The sequence below is a fragment of the Pavona decussata genome, unplaced genomic scaffold (assembly GCF_977016875.1).
Source record: "Pavona decussata unplaced genomic scaffold, jaPavDecu1.1 SCAFFOLD_386, whole genome shotgun sequence".
In the NCBI taxonomy this organism is placed as follows: Eukaryota; Metazoa; Cnidaria; class Anthozoa; order Scleractinia; family Agariciidae; genus Pavona; species Pavona decussata.
The window spans coordinates 2,593,369-2,607,500 of record NW_028145758.1 but is presented as its reverse complement, the minus strand read 5'-3'; the positions used below and the strand labels follow the sequence as shown (position 1 = coordinate 2,607,500).

Sequence of the window (14,132 nt, the reverse complement as noted above, 5' to 3'; positions counted from 1 at the left end):
TTAGGCAAATCGAGTGCGCTGTCCAATGACTGTCCCATAACTGCTCAAAGTTTGGCTACTGATAAAAAGGCAATTAGATTTGATATGATTAACCAGACTGCCAGAGTTTTCGCCTGGCTAAAAAAAATGGTCTCGATAACAAACTGGTTGAATTAACGGGTTGGCCATCTGGGTCATTAGGGGATATCAATGTTTAACGAATCACAACGCCCTTTACATCTCGTAATGATCAATGGGATAAAAAACTATACGCATAGCATTTGGCCAATCAGTGCACGTACGTCTTTGTAAAAAATATTATAACAGGCACAAAGAAAAAATCAGCTACTAACTGGTGACACTTTGATGTACTCATCAGTTTTGTAGACATCTCGGGCGAGTCCAAAGTCCGCTACTTTGACCACATAATTTGCTGCAACAAGAACGTTTCTGGCAGCGAGATCCCTGTGAACACACTAAATAAAAAGAGAAGAACAATATTTAGAAACGTTTAGAGGAAATACATCTCAAACAGCAGGTTACTAGGCTACGGTTTGTCAAACTGAACATTATCTAGAATGCCCATTCAGACACTTGACAACTAGATTGTCCACTTTTTTAGGTCACTGCAACGAGTTATAGCCCTGAGTTTCCGCCCTCAGAAGCTAATAAACACTTTCCTATTAGATGCATTTCTTGAAGAATTGGTTGCTGTTTTTTTGTCAAAGAAGGAGAAGAAACCCCGCAGTCTGTAACTAAAAATTCAACCAACAGTTGCGCTTTCAGTTTGCCGTCAATGAGTGAAGAAAGTTCAGAATCGAAAAGGCTCTCATTTTAAGATCACACTCTTGAGATGGCCACGTGTGAAAGATTTATATCCATTCTCTCCATGCTCGCATGTTTTTGAAATTTTAAAGCCCAGTAAACGCGTGCCGGTAAATTATTTGACTTGCATGGCTGTGGCGTCAAGTCTATGTGTAACCTGTGTTAAACTGCAATGTCCGTAGGAATTATTGGGAATTTTAACATGCTTTAAGCGGTATAAGTGAACTCGGTGATACCCCCCTGATAATCTCCCTCACATTGTACGTTTTTTTCTGTTACGCACAAAACGATTTTTCCATCAAAGTAACATTGTCTGGGATCCCGGAAAGATCGTTTTTGGTAATAAAGAGACAAAAAGGGCTTTTGTCGTTGATGGTAGTCTCTCTCCACTGAGGAGATTTCAAAAGACTCAATAGAGACCTTCACTTTTAGCGTCATTGTACTACGAGTTTTTGTGAGAATGGCGCAGGGGCGAAAACAACTCCTCGAGACGTATGGGATCTTGTCGTTTTTGAATCACAAAAGTGCTAAGCTATCATCATTCAAAATAACTGTGCCAAGTTCGTTGTTTACAAAGATATATCTCTTCATAGTACTTCGTTAAAAAAATGATGTCAAATCTCGTTTTCGTAGTTGTACCGGCTTACTATTATTTAAAGGTCTCCAATATGTTCTAAGTCACTTGTGTCAGAAGTGTGAACTTGTGTTTGTGTGCTTAACGTAATCTCACCTTTCTGGATGCAAGAAATTCCATGGCCCTCGCGACCTGAAAAGCTGCACTGACCAGATCTGTGATTGTAAACTGTTTATCCGGGTCGTCAGAGGGTGGAAGCCATGACGGGTTATATAGACCTCTTCTGTTCCGTAGGAATTGCAGCATGTTTCCGTATGGACAATACTCAATAATCACACACAAATCACAGTAACGGCCTGTATTATAAAAAAAAAAAAAGACGAAAAGATACAACAAAAAAATAACTAACCAAAACAATAATAATTGACAATTATTCCACGAGCGCGCGTTGGAAATGAGATGATAGATAGCCAACGAGGCGCGTAGCGCCGAGTTGGCTATCTATCATCTCATATCCAACAAGAGCGAGTGGAATAATTGTTTTATTGAAAAGAATAAAGAAATATTGCTAGATCCTGCTGATTTCACTTCGCAAGAACAACCAGAAGACAATTTAATGGTCATTATTTCTCGACCGTGGTATAATGGCTCATTAACAATTAGACGGCGAGCTCGAGGTTTCTATCGGCTGATAGTTGGCGAGGGGCGAAGCCCCAAGCCAACTATCAAAGGCGATAGAAACCGAGAGCGAGCCGTCTAATTGTTTTAGCATACCTTAGTGATCGATCTATGAAGCAAAAAAATCTTTATTTCATGAATTTGATATATTTGTGCAATGATGCATGCTATATCGCGCGCGCTCTGACAAACTGCCGTCTATCGATCGATAGACGGCACCTGTGTAGCCAATCAGATTGCGCGTTACGCGATAGTCGGTCACTGAGGTATGCTAATATACAATAGCCACTAAGCCAATCAAATTCCTGGATCAGTTTTTAATAATTATAGTTATATTAATCTTTATTTACCCTCGGTCAGTGTTTACAGCATAAGGTGCTTGTGGGGCCTAGCTTTTAAGCTTCACAACAAATAATTCAGTTTCTCAGTTTTATGTGTTTGGAGGGAAACTCGTTAGACGTTTCTTCAAAAACACCTTAATAATTCATAATACCATTGACTTATCAAATGGTCGATAAAACATCACGTGCAGTGGTTTTAAAACCCGATAAAACCTTCTCCTTATTAGTATACGGTGTTTAATGTTTTTCTCGTATGCTAATTTCCAACGTTCACAAAAGCATCATTAATATGAACTCTCTTGACACACGCTTTTCCAGGAATGTTTTTGAAGCCGTCCAAAAACTCGCAGCACGTGTTTTATCGGGTCTAAAACCACTCGTCTGCGCCTCGTGGTTTTAAATCCCGATAAAACACTGCTGCTCGTGTTTTAAACATTGCATATATTCATGTACATTTATTCTCCCTCCACTGTTTAACTTGCGTAAATAACTGTTTTCTTCTATTTAATCTTTCACCTGCAGTTCAAATATATGTATCATATATTCATGTAAATTGCTAATTTTGTGTCTTTTCAGAATCATTTTAAAACATTGTTATACGTCAAGCAGTTCTTACCCCTTGTGCACGCTCCGAGCAGGTTGACGATATTCTTGTGCGATCCAATATGTATCAGTATTTTGAGTTCAGATTGTAAGTCTTTGTGCTCCGCTTCATCTGCTCCTCCTGTTTCCAGTAATAAATTCATAAATGTATAAATTGAAGTTACGCCCTAAAGCGAATGACATCTCATTCTACATTCATATTAACCAGAAATAAACGACCTTGCAAGACCAACCATTTTAATTTTCTTCGTGTCGAAAAAAAGTATTGTTTTTACCACATGAAGAAGAAGGAGAGGTGTCTTTTTTCTGCTTTTTACATTTAAGTTTATATATATTTCGATTTTAGCTCTTTATTTTATGATTTCTAGTTCTATCATTATATAATATATATATCTAGTTTTAGGACCTCTATGTAAACAACTCTAAGTGATGGAGCTTCCCTATAAAAGATTGTTATTCTTATGAAGGTAACTAAGAAAGTTAAAGCTTTGAAGAAAAACACAAAATAAAACCACAAAGTGAACAAGCAAGCAAACAAACAAACAAACAGCAACAATCTATCATTTACTCACCAGGTGAAAACCATAACATCATATTTCTTTCAATATAACCTCAACTTATTTACCTTTCAGTGTCTTGACCGCTACTTTAATTGGTCCTTTCACAGATATAGTAGATCCTCTTCGCAAGTCCTTTTTCATTGATAATCGGGGCCTTCTGGTTACTGCTATCGAGTTATCAGTTATAACACTGGCATTGACTTCAGCCAAATACACCTCGCCAAACGCACCGGAACCAATCACCTTACCTAATGTCAGATCAAACAGAGAAGGCATATGTTAACAGAGGGCTGATAAGCACATAAAATAGACCATTCACAGTTTTAAACGTGAATTTTGCCCAATATCTTGCGTACATGACAGCAGATATATCCGTTAATTTCAAAATGGCGATACGGAAATCTTGGATACCTTCCCAGTGTTATGGATGGTTTTTCCATGAAAAGTGAAATTGATGTCAAATCTCGTTTTCATAGGTAATCCTGTGTAACTTGAAGGAAAAGATTTCCAAGCGCACAATACAACAGCTGAGCCGAAATGGTGGACAGTTTAGAACCATTTCCCGTAGTTTATCGCCAAACCACTGTTCGTTGATAGAAGGTCTCAAGGGTGGTGGGGGGGGGGGGGGGGGGGGGAATAGCTCTGACGGTTGACGGTTAAATGATGGGGGTTTCGACGGTTGACGGTTATCTAGGGAAAATTTCTTCTTGGGTTAAAGTTAATATTAAATTTTGCTTTTTTAATATTAACAATTGTGTTCTGGAGGTTATTTTGTAGTCGGAGACACGTTATCAATTAAGTAAATAATTATTTAGAAACCAGAAGTACTTCCAGATGGAAGTTAGTTGTGATGTCAGTTTGGACGCAAATTTAGTGGAAAAGATCATAAAGTGAGAATATTTAATAAGATGGAAACTAGTTTGCCAGTTGAAACGATTGTTTGAGAGTCAGAAGTCCGGGATGAGCAACTGAAATGGTGATATTTGAAAGACCTTGAAACTATTTGACGGCTAATAATAACTGCTTTTTTTCAGTTGACGGTGGAAATAGCCCTTTTTTGATGGTTGACGGTTAAATTTGAGGCTGTTTGACGGCGGACGCTTAACCCCATTGAGACCCTCTTGATAATCAACAATCGCGCGCGCATGGTGATATGGATCTTGGTAAGTAAAAGTTCTGATCTGTGTTGTTGTTAAAAATGATCAGAAATCTTTTCCTTAACTTCTGTTAGTTATAGCCTACTTGACTTCGTCTTGTTGACTATTCACCAGTAACAAAAAATAAAATAATGATAATATCCTTTAGGTCCTTTAGAAAAATTGATGCTTACCAAATTGCAGCTGCTCCCGCGGGAACTCCCACCGCTTGTCATACGGCAGTTTGTTGACTTGTTCAATGAGAGGAACGGAGGAATCTAACCTCGCAATCAAATCTGGCAGCGGAGGACTAGTACATAAATAAAATCCATCATACAACTTGCGCCGGCGATACAAAATGGCAGCGATGATAAGCAACAGAATGAAGAGCACCCCACTGACTGAAACAGCGACTATGAAGATGATTTTGGAAGATGGCTGCGGGCCCGTCACAGCTCCTACTGGCGTTTGTTTGCGCTTCACTGTAAAGAAATCAAAATGAATAATGAGGATTTGTCAAAAAGCTGATGGATCTCAAGAGTCGTGGGTGGGAGAAAGGATTCAGTTGGCCCTGACTTTCACGAGTTTTGTAAACCTAGCAAGGACCGCTTCCACAAACGGGAGCATATTGTAGCTGCATTTACCATACCAGCATGTACTGACTTCTTACTCTCCTCTTCCGACCACTGCTTTTTGGATGGAGGGGAAGATTTTAGGAATAGGATTGACTATAGCCGGTCTCAGAGAGCTTTTATGAGTAGAATAAATTTTAACGAGAGATCCTGTTAGATCCCGTGAACTCCCAACACTTACCGAGAGCGAAGGCAACCGTGTCATTACCAAATCTGTTTTCAGCAACACAGACGTATATCCCGTAGTGACGTTCTTGTATGGAGTTTATTCTGAGAGTGTGATTCTTGCCGTCCGATTGACTGACAGATGCATGACGACCGTCATCTGTTTTCATGACCCACGTGACCGAAGGAGCGGGATTGCCCGTGGCTTCGCAGGTTACATTAACTTTTTCACCCAGATCTCTCTCCAGTGTATCCTTCTTATTAGTAATCTTCGGTTGAGCTGGAAAAAGAGAAAATTAAATTAACCAATGTAACACACAACACGCTTATAAAGGTAAAATCTAATCGACGTTACTCTGCGTCTGTGTATGAAAGTCTAGAACGTGACCATTCAAGAACAGTTAAATATTTCGCAAAAAGACATGTCAAAAGCGTCCAAGTTCTTACTTGGCACTTTACACTCTCCGACAAATTGTTGCAGCTTTAAACAGGCCGGTGAGTTCTTGAGTTCTATATCTTAAAAAAATCTTGCTGTAATCATGTGTACGAAAAGAGAAGAAGGACACCATCGAATATGATGACCGCCCAATATAAACTCGCCAGCTCGGGGGAGCGGGGAAGGGGGAGGGTACCGTTACCTTAGGGCCTAGGATAGGAAAGGGTAGTAGAAATAATTAGAAAAAGAAAAGTCGTCCGTATATGAGTTGGGATAGACAGCTACAGCACTAACTGCAAAACTTCAAAATGAACAAACTTTCACTGCATGTTTACAGCACGAACCTAAAACATTTAAAAATCCTTCATTTGAATCATCTCCCACAGCGTTCTCAGCTATGCATTTGTATAATCCTGTGTTCTCCACGTGGCTTGGCTTGCATATCACCAGATATTCCGCGGTAGTATGTCGATGCTTCTCCGTGTAATGAAAACCGTTAATTCTGCAGTCATCCTCAGACCCAAGGGCATGCAGGCTCAACTTGACGCCATCTTTATACCACGTGATGTTTGGCTTAGGATACCCGGATGTGATTGCGCAATGTAAGGTTGTCTTGTTCGTTTGAGCCTCGTGAATGGTTTTGTTGGACAGAGAAACAACGGGAGCGATAAACTCTAGAGAAGAAAGAAAACTGGGGGATTACAACGATGGCGTCTATTTTAAAATACTGTCAAACTATACAAACTAAGGTATTTTGGATAACGAATGTTTGGTTTATCAACAGAATTGATAACTAAAGGTAAATTGGCCACCGTAAAGAGATTCGAAAGCTGACGTTTCTAGCGTCTTCTTTCGTTTCTCTTCGTTTCTCTTCTATAATCGATTCGCTCTGACGAACGGCTAACGCTCCAAACGTCAGCACTCAAATCTCTTCACGGTGGCTAATTCAGTTTACCTTGTTATCAACACTGTTTATTAAACCAAACATTCGTTTCTACTCCCCACCGAATCAGAACCACAATTTCTTTAGAAACAAACCCTCTTATATTTTGGACAACGCTTTTTTAGCCTTCCGTTTCATAACGGACTAAAATTCGGAATCCTAACTAGATCGATCTGCAGCACGAAAAACCTTATTCACTGTTTTTTTGAGCTGTCGCTATACTATCTGTCAAAGAGCTATTTGTTAAAAAAGTAAAAAAAAAAAAAACTTAAGAAAATATAAACTGAACTTCAAATTTACACTATCGTAAGAACTGAAAAGTTACACACAACAGGAGTTTTAAAGTTCTACTGCTTAGATTCACACAAAATGGCGAGTTCTTTCTGGCTATTTCATTACATTTAGTTTCGGACGTGGATTGCAAGCAAACGACGGAAATCTCAATTGTTACAGCATACAGCTGACAAATAATTCGTTCGGAGTCGTTTTTCTCGATGAAGTAGCACACTCGAACAGTTTGGGAATTCTTATTAGCCAATCAGAGATCTCTACGGAGCACCGATACTTGTCACAAAAGTGTGATTTTATTTAATTTGCTGACTGAGGCAGACTTACAAAGGATAAACCAAATTGCTGTTTTCAAATGAAAAAGTTTTTCAAACAAAAACGCAGGAAGAAAGAAGAACACCCGACATACCTTTAACAACAATTGTAATCAATGAAATCTTTGTGTCGTTAGTAGTCCATCCAACACACAAATAATCACCAGCGTCATCTAACTGCGCATGTTCAATAGATAACGTGTTTGTCAAGTTGAACTGGTTTCGTTTTAGTTCGGATACAAGATTTCGGGCCGCGTTTCTTTTTTTCCACGAGATGTACTGGAAATCTCCTGCTCGAGTTTGGCATTGAAGTTTGAAAGAACTTGTCTCATCAACATGTAGCTCTGTCTTGGTAGGAATGATTTCTGGTAAAATAACCTGGGAATCTGAAACGTAATCAGAGAAACAATATGAAAAAACAGGATTAACCTGAGAACTGCGACGAAAGTAAAGAATGGAACCCTTTTGCACTTGGCGTTGGGTTGTCCAGCTCGGTCCCCAGCTTAAATCAAATTCTGGTTTTTCTCAGTTTTAGCGTATTTTGATTTTAGATCTTTTGTGTTTTTAGATAAGGTAGGTTTTTATATTTTTTTTACAATATAAATAATTTTGAGAATGATGTGTTATTCAGTCAGTGACAAATGTATACTCAGAAAAAAGAGATCCGAGTTATGCTAACAGGAGTCGAATCTATGACCTTCTGATTCCGATATTATACCAGTGAGCTTTAGGAGACTCGTGGGAACTAGGCTGACGTGCAATCTTATCCCAATTTTTACATGGAGGGGGGCACCTTAAAAACCTCTAAAAACTTTCAAAAGGTATGAACTGCATTATATATAACAATTGGCGAGGACACAATGACATGTTTCTATAACTCAGTATGGAAACTAGCCTAGCGGGATTGTCGGAGCTGTTTGATAGAACACATTTTGTCCGTGTTTTCACAGGATATAAAACAATCGTATAAGTTTTCATTACATTCAATTATTTACATTAAGTGACGACTGTAACCATAACTTAAGGGATCGAACTTAATTTGCAATACGACTAACTGACCAAAAGACTCACGTCTCCTCAGCTCTTGGCCGGAAACAACTTTGTTCCCAGGGTCCTCTTTCTACCTCCCTCGAGAAAGGACTCTGCTTGCGGCTGGTCACGTGACTGCAGACGACAAATGTCTCCCCAGTCACGGTAGATTCGCTTTATTATTTTGTTCGTAAGAGCCGAACAGGGGTTTTCAAGCGGGCACGAAAGCAAGAGAAATGCGAGAATTTGTTGCAGTTTCATCCACTGTAAAAATCGTATATTAAGTAGAATCTAGTGAATTTTAAACGGCCAAAGAAGCAGAGCTTGATTATTAATTCTACAACTTCCCGGGAAACTTGAATGGGAAGAATTTATATACAGAGGACAACTGCATACTTTACTACCCCTCCCTAATGGAAAATTTTGTCAAGCACCCAGACTTTGGGTGCTATGTGACCAGCCGCACCATCAGTAGATACTCACCAATCCTGTGCACCAAATATACAACATCGTCGTGTCCAAGAGAATTCTCGGCAATACATCGGAAAAAGTACCCGGATCTAGCAGGTGGTAAGAACAGGTTGCTGATTCTAGACGGCACATGCGCAGAAGGGCTTATCACGCTCCGGGGAACTCGTTGCCATTTTCTCGAGTCTGGTTTGCAGCCTGATGAGCATGTTGTAATGGGCTGTCGAAACCACTTAAAGAAAGGTATGGGATGACCGCGTAACGCTATGGACTGGATCGTAGTTGCGGTTCCAAAAGCCAACACGAGGAAGTCGGTGTCGTTTCTCTTGTTAAGAACTGGTTTTTCTTGAAAAATAATAAATAACAAGATATTTATGACGTACAAAATTGTAACAACATAATTATTGTATATATTCACTGAAAGAGTACCGACGGCAAAAAGTTTATCCGATAGTGGTTACTTTTCGCGAAATTGGTAAAAAAAAATGGTAATTTTGACAGCAAGCAGTGTATGTAGACTTATGTAGTGTGGAACCTGTATTAAGCGGCACCGCATTCAGCGGTAACCCTCTATTAAGCGGTCAGTTGTCAAATCCCTGAAAAATTAGTTCCCATAATTACTGTAATTTTGACCTCTCTTAAGCGGTCATCTCTATTAAGCGGTCGCCGGCGGTCGTGGTTACTCTTTACAAAGTCCTTACAAGCCGTTTCTTCTGTCTTGACTTGTATTTTGCGGTATCATATTTTTTTTTGCTGAACATAATAATTAATGCTTTTCAATAGCCCAATTTCGAGATATTAAAATTCAGCCTGAAACATTAACATCACTTCGAGGTTCCGGGAAATAATTTGTCGAGTTTATATGGGTTTATTTCCTGGGAACCTTGCGGTGATGTTTATTGTTTCAGGCTGAATTTTAATACCTCGAAATTGAGCTATTGAATGTCATTCATTCTCTTTGAATGAATAGAGCGGTTTTCAATCGACTGTCGAAAGTAATTTCGCGGTTGGTTTTGCATTACTACGCTCGGTGATTGGTTAAACAAAATTAAAACTCACTTTCTCAACCAATGGGAATCCAAACCAAAACCAATCGAGTTTTGGCCGCATGCGTTTTCCTGCGCTTGGCGCCGGTTACGTGTATTTGCTTCGAATTCCTGATTGGCTCGCTGTGTTGTTTACATCTGTTATGATTGGCCAGAGTAATTACTTTGGTTTTGGTTTTACGACACTCAATTGGATACCGCTCTAAAAGGGTAAGTTTACAGACTTACCATGGACAGCCAAAGCGACAGTTTCGGTATCTACTCCTGCTGCGTTTCTAGCGATACATGTAAAATTACCGCTGTCAAAAGGATGGAAAACATTCTTGATCGTCAATTCGGCCCCAGACCCCGTCCAGGTTATCTTGTATTTTGCTTTGTTTGTTTCGTCACCATGGAGACGACACGTTTTGTTTTGTTGAAGTCTACCGTGACAGCTTCCGACGTAAGCGCCATCTTTGAGCCACTCAAACTCAGCAAACAGAGGTTGATCTTTTGTTTCACAAACGAACCTCACAGTTTGAGAAGCGTTGGCAAATATCCTTGGCATGAAATGGAGGATACTGGGAGGCTTGACGTCTGCAGGAAAAACAAGATTAACCAGTCATAACCTGTTATAAGGGTAGCCCTCAAGCGCGCATGTCTCAATGGAGTAATGGAATCTCAGTTATTAGTCAAATTTTGATCATTTGTTAATTAGCTATCAGCTATATTGCGGCATTCCTATCCTATGCTGTTAGTTAAAATTCTATCAGTTAGATCGCATATCGATCCTTTTGTATAGAAGGGAAACGAAGAATTTTTTTTCCTCTTGCTACTAAAAAGAAATTTAATTGTTTTGATTCGATCAGTGTCAAGAAATGTTTGTCTGGTCTCGATGGTGTTCCCCTCCACCAACCAAACCAAAAACAATCGGCTTTGGCTGAATTGATCCAACTGGCTATATAGAATTGTTTAAATCTGAAAGTAAAATTTGTCCTACCAGCTTTCTTGATAGAGATATTACGTAAATCACTGTTACGTAAACCACTGTTTTAAAAACGGATTTTAATCTCTTGAGATTCTTTATTATCATCCGGCTATGATTTCCTAAAACACAGTCGATTTCTTCTAAGCATGAGCTGAGTTCTTGATGAAGCCGAACTTGCCGCTTATCTTTGACTTCAAACCAAACTGATTTCTGACATTTCATCAGGGTTAAGGTACATTTAAACTCCGACTCAGTAGGTAAATATTTTCAAGTGCTTTAGCCTAGATGTAACAGATTGTAATAAAAGAAAAAAAATACGCGTAAGGCGCTTCACACGGTACTTACTTGGCTGTCTTAGTACAGTGTACATTATGTCATCATATCCCAACAAGTTTTCTGCAGTGCACTTATAAAGCACATGCTCTCGGCTTGGAGGAATCTGTAACGAGCTTGCGTTATCGGTTGCCATTCTTCTCCACCCCTGTGGGGAGGGTTTGCATTCTGAACTGTCCATGGGGCAAGTCTGGTTCCACCATGAGAGCGTGGGTGAAGGGCTGCCGTGACGGATGGTACATGGTAGAGAGATACTTTCACTCACTTGAATTATCATCAAATCCTTACTGCCGTTCTTTATGATAGTTGGTTTAACTTGAAAGAAGTAAAAAAAAAAAAAAAAAACTTAAGATTTAAATACGTAAATCATAGGACTTCGCAGGGATAGTGGAAAATGCAAAACTCTTTTTTTTTTTACTTTAAAGTTGATCAATGCTCAATTTGAACCCAGAAATTGTTTAACTCATGACTGTTAATTATCACAATTAGAAAGGAGGTACAAAAGAAGAACTTCTTGAACGTGTCATCTAATTCCGTTATGTTCAATTTATCAGGGGCACCCAACGGTTCATTCCGCTCAGATATCTCCCTCAGAAATTCTGATCTAGTTTTCATAAAAGAAAATCTAAAGTAGTTTGTTCGAAGAGGGCTCACCTTGTCTGGGGTAGGGGGGTTATCGATCGAAGACACCACCTATCTCATGAACATTACCGACAAAATTTTATTGGCTTTAAAATTTGATTTGACACAGAAATATTCAGCTAGCAAGAGTCAGCATTGCTAGATAAACAAGAAAACTGAGGTTTGTCTCACTGTCGTTTTTTTCTGCTGGATAGAGGGGTGGCTACACAATAAAGGCGCTTTTGAGGTTGAGGAAGGGAGGGGGGGGGGGGGGGAAGTGTAGGCAGAGGCCACCATCTATTTTGTGGTTTGGTGAGTTCTGTTCGAGTATAGTAGTTTTGACCACTTCCTTGAAAAAGGTAACAAAGAAAGCACTTAATTAAAAGTAAGTCAAATAGTAAAGTATTAAAGTGGAACAGAATTTTAAAATAGTTCGTAAAAAGTCGGTTTACCTTGAATGGTTAACTGAAACGTGACGTTTTCACTGCCGGCTAAATTTTCGACGTGGCACGAATACGCCCCAGAATCTTTGTGATAATCCGTGGTTGCAATACGTAAGAAAGACGTTTCTTTACTGAAGGTCACCGTGTGGCGCTCGGAGAATGTGCGGCAATTTACGGCTCCCCATCTTAGACTGCATTCTCCCAGTGGCCGACCAAGTCTCTGCCAAGTTATCTTCGGATGAGGAGATCCGCCTGCTTTGCACCATAACTCTGAGGACTGCGATTCATTTACAGCTTGGGATCCTGAATAGAGCAGAACTTGACCTTTGGTCAGAGCTGTGAAGGACAACAAGTGCTGATATTTTTATTGACGTATTTGTTTATATTATAAATACACTCTTGTTTTTTTCAGAACCTTTTTTATAAGAACGTTGAGGCTGAGATTAACTAAAATTTAAGAACATACTCAGAACATTGCCAGGGCTGAGAGTCAGTTAAGAACATGTTTGTTATGACCAACTGTTTTTAAAATGAACAGTATAAATACGGATAAAATAATACGGGTTAAATTTCAGTCTATATTGTCCAATTAACTCAAATAATAGATGTCTTGGTCACGTCCGCATAGATTTAAGAAATACTATAACACATAACAAGAGAAGATCACATTTTATGAAGAACTTTTCAGGGCCCAAATTGCCAAAAATAATAAGAACGTTCAGCACTCAGCCCTCAAATTAGAGGTTCTTATAAAATAACAAGAGTGTATTGTGAAAGAAATGAGATACTATGTCTTAACCCTGGGCCCAGTTGTTCAAAGCCTGATTAAGCGAATCCTGGATTAACGTGAACTTTGATTCGATTTTAAGGACTAATCATTAACCATTCTTCCAAAAGATTTTTCTGTCTCAGTTTTGATTTAGACTTAACATAAGCTTAAAATTAGCTTTTCAAACGAGCAAGATGAAAAACTTGGTTAAATTTTAATCGTGGATTAGGGTTAATCGGTTTTCGAACAACTGAGCCCAGGCCCCAGTTGTTCAAAGGCTGGATAACTTTATCCGCTGGATAAGGTACTATTCAGGGTCTAAAATATACTTCACATTAAACGTTGTCCAAGGTTTTGGTACACTACCAAACTTAACTGTGGTTGGAGTATGCATATTCACTTGTACAAGAGGAAATACCGAAATATTTGCACGGATTGAAACTGTCGGATAGTGACTTATCCACAGGATAAAGTTATCCGGCCTTTGAACAACTGGAGCCAGATGACTAAGTGATAGCAGTATTTTTTCAGTCAGTGAGACAAGCAAACTCGGAAAAAAGAAAATCCGAGATAACAGCGGCTGTAAACTTACTTCTGCTCAAAAGGCAGGTTGCTACTGTACGATAACTGACCAATGAACGAATAGGATTTTCTAAACCCAGGTTTGTACACAGCTTGTAAATGAAGAGTGCCGATTGTCCACAGACTGTTGAGCCTACTCGACAGGACCGAAAGGTAGTATGGGTAACTGTAAATATTTTGTAATTTGGCTGTTAATTCATGGCTGTCAGTGCGCCATAGGATGGGGCAAAGTACCATAAATATTTGCCTCTATCGTTTAGTTTATGTAGGATATCACCTTCCGGTAATGTCGCGTTGGATTCCATCGACGCTAATAGGCCATTTCCAAGTAGTTTTGAACCTCATTTTGAGAGCGAGGCTAAATGCAAAGGTTGTCATATGAAAATTAGTTTTGTTTGCG

The 14,132-nt window shown here is 39.3% G+C and overlaps 1 protein-coding gene across 1 annotated transcript in view; it reads right to left on the bottom strand.

Annotated features, from left to right (window-relative positions):
- Positions 1-14,132, bottom strand: part of LOC146451649 (uncharacterized) — a 41,762-nt gene that overhangs the window by 5,615 nt on the left and 22,015 nt on the right. Inside the window, exons 10-21 of the mRNA XM_085098919.1 lie at positions 12,391-12,717; positions 11,330-11,632; positions 10,246-10,593; positions 8,987-9,316; positions 7,570-7,860; positions 6,274-6,603; positions 5,510-5,773; positions 4,891-5,178; positions 3,626-3,808; positions 3,014-3,121; positions 1,535-1,734; positions 333-455 (exon numbers count right to left, since the gene is read on the bottom strand). Of these exons, the coding sequence (XP_084955045.1) occupies positions 333-455; positions 1,535-1,734; positions 3,014-3,121; positions 3,626-3,808; positions 4,891-5,178; positions 5,510-5,773; positions 6,274-6,603; positions 7,570-7,860; positions 8,987-9,316; positions 10,246-10,593; positions 11,330-11,632; positions 12,391-12,717 (3,095 nt within the window). The remainder of the gene's footprint in view (positions 1-332; positions 456-1,534; positions 1,735-3,013; positions 3,122-3,625; positions 3,809-4,890; positions 5,179-5,509; positions 5,774-6,273; positions 6,604-7,569; positions 7,861-8,986; positions 9,317-10,245; positions 10,594-11,329; positions 11,633-12,390; positions 12,718-14,132) is intronic.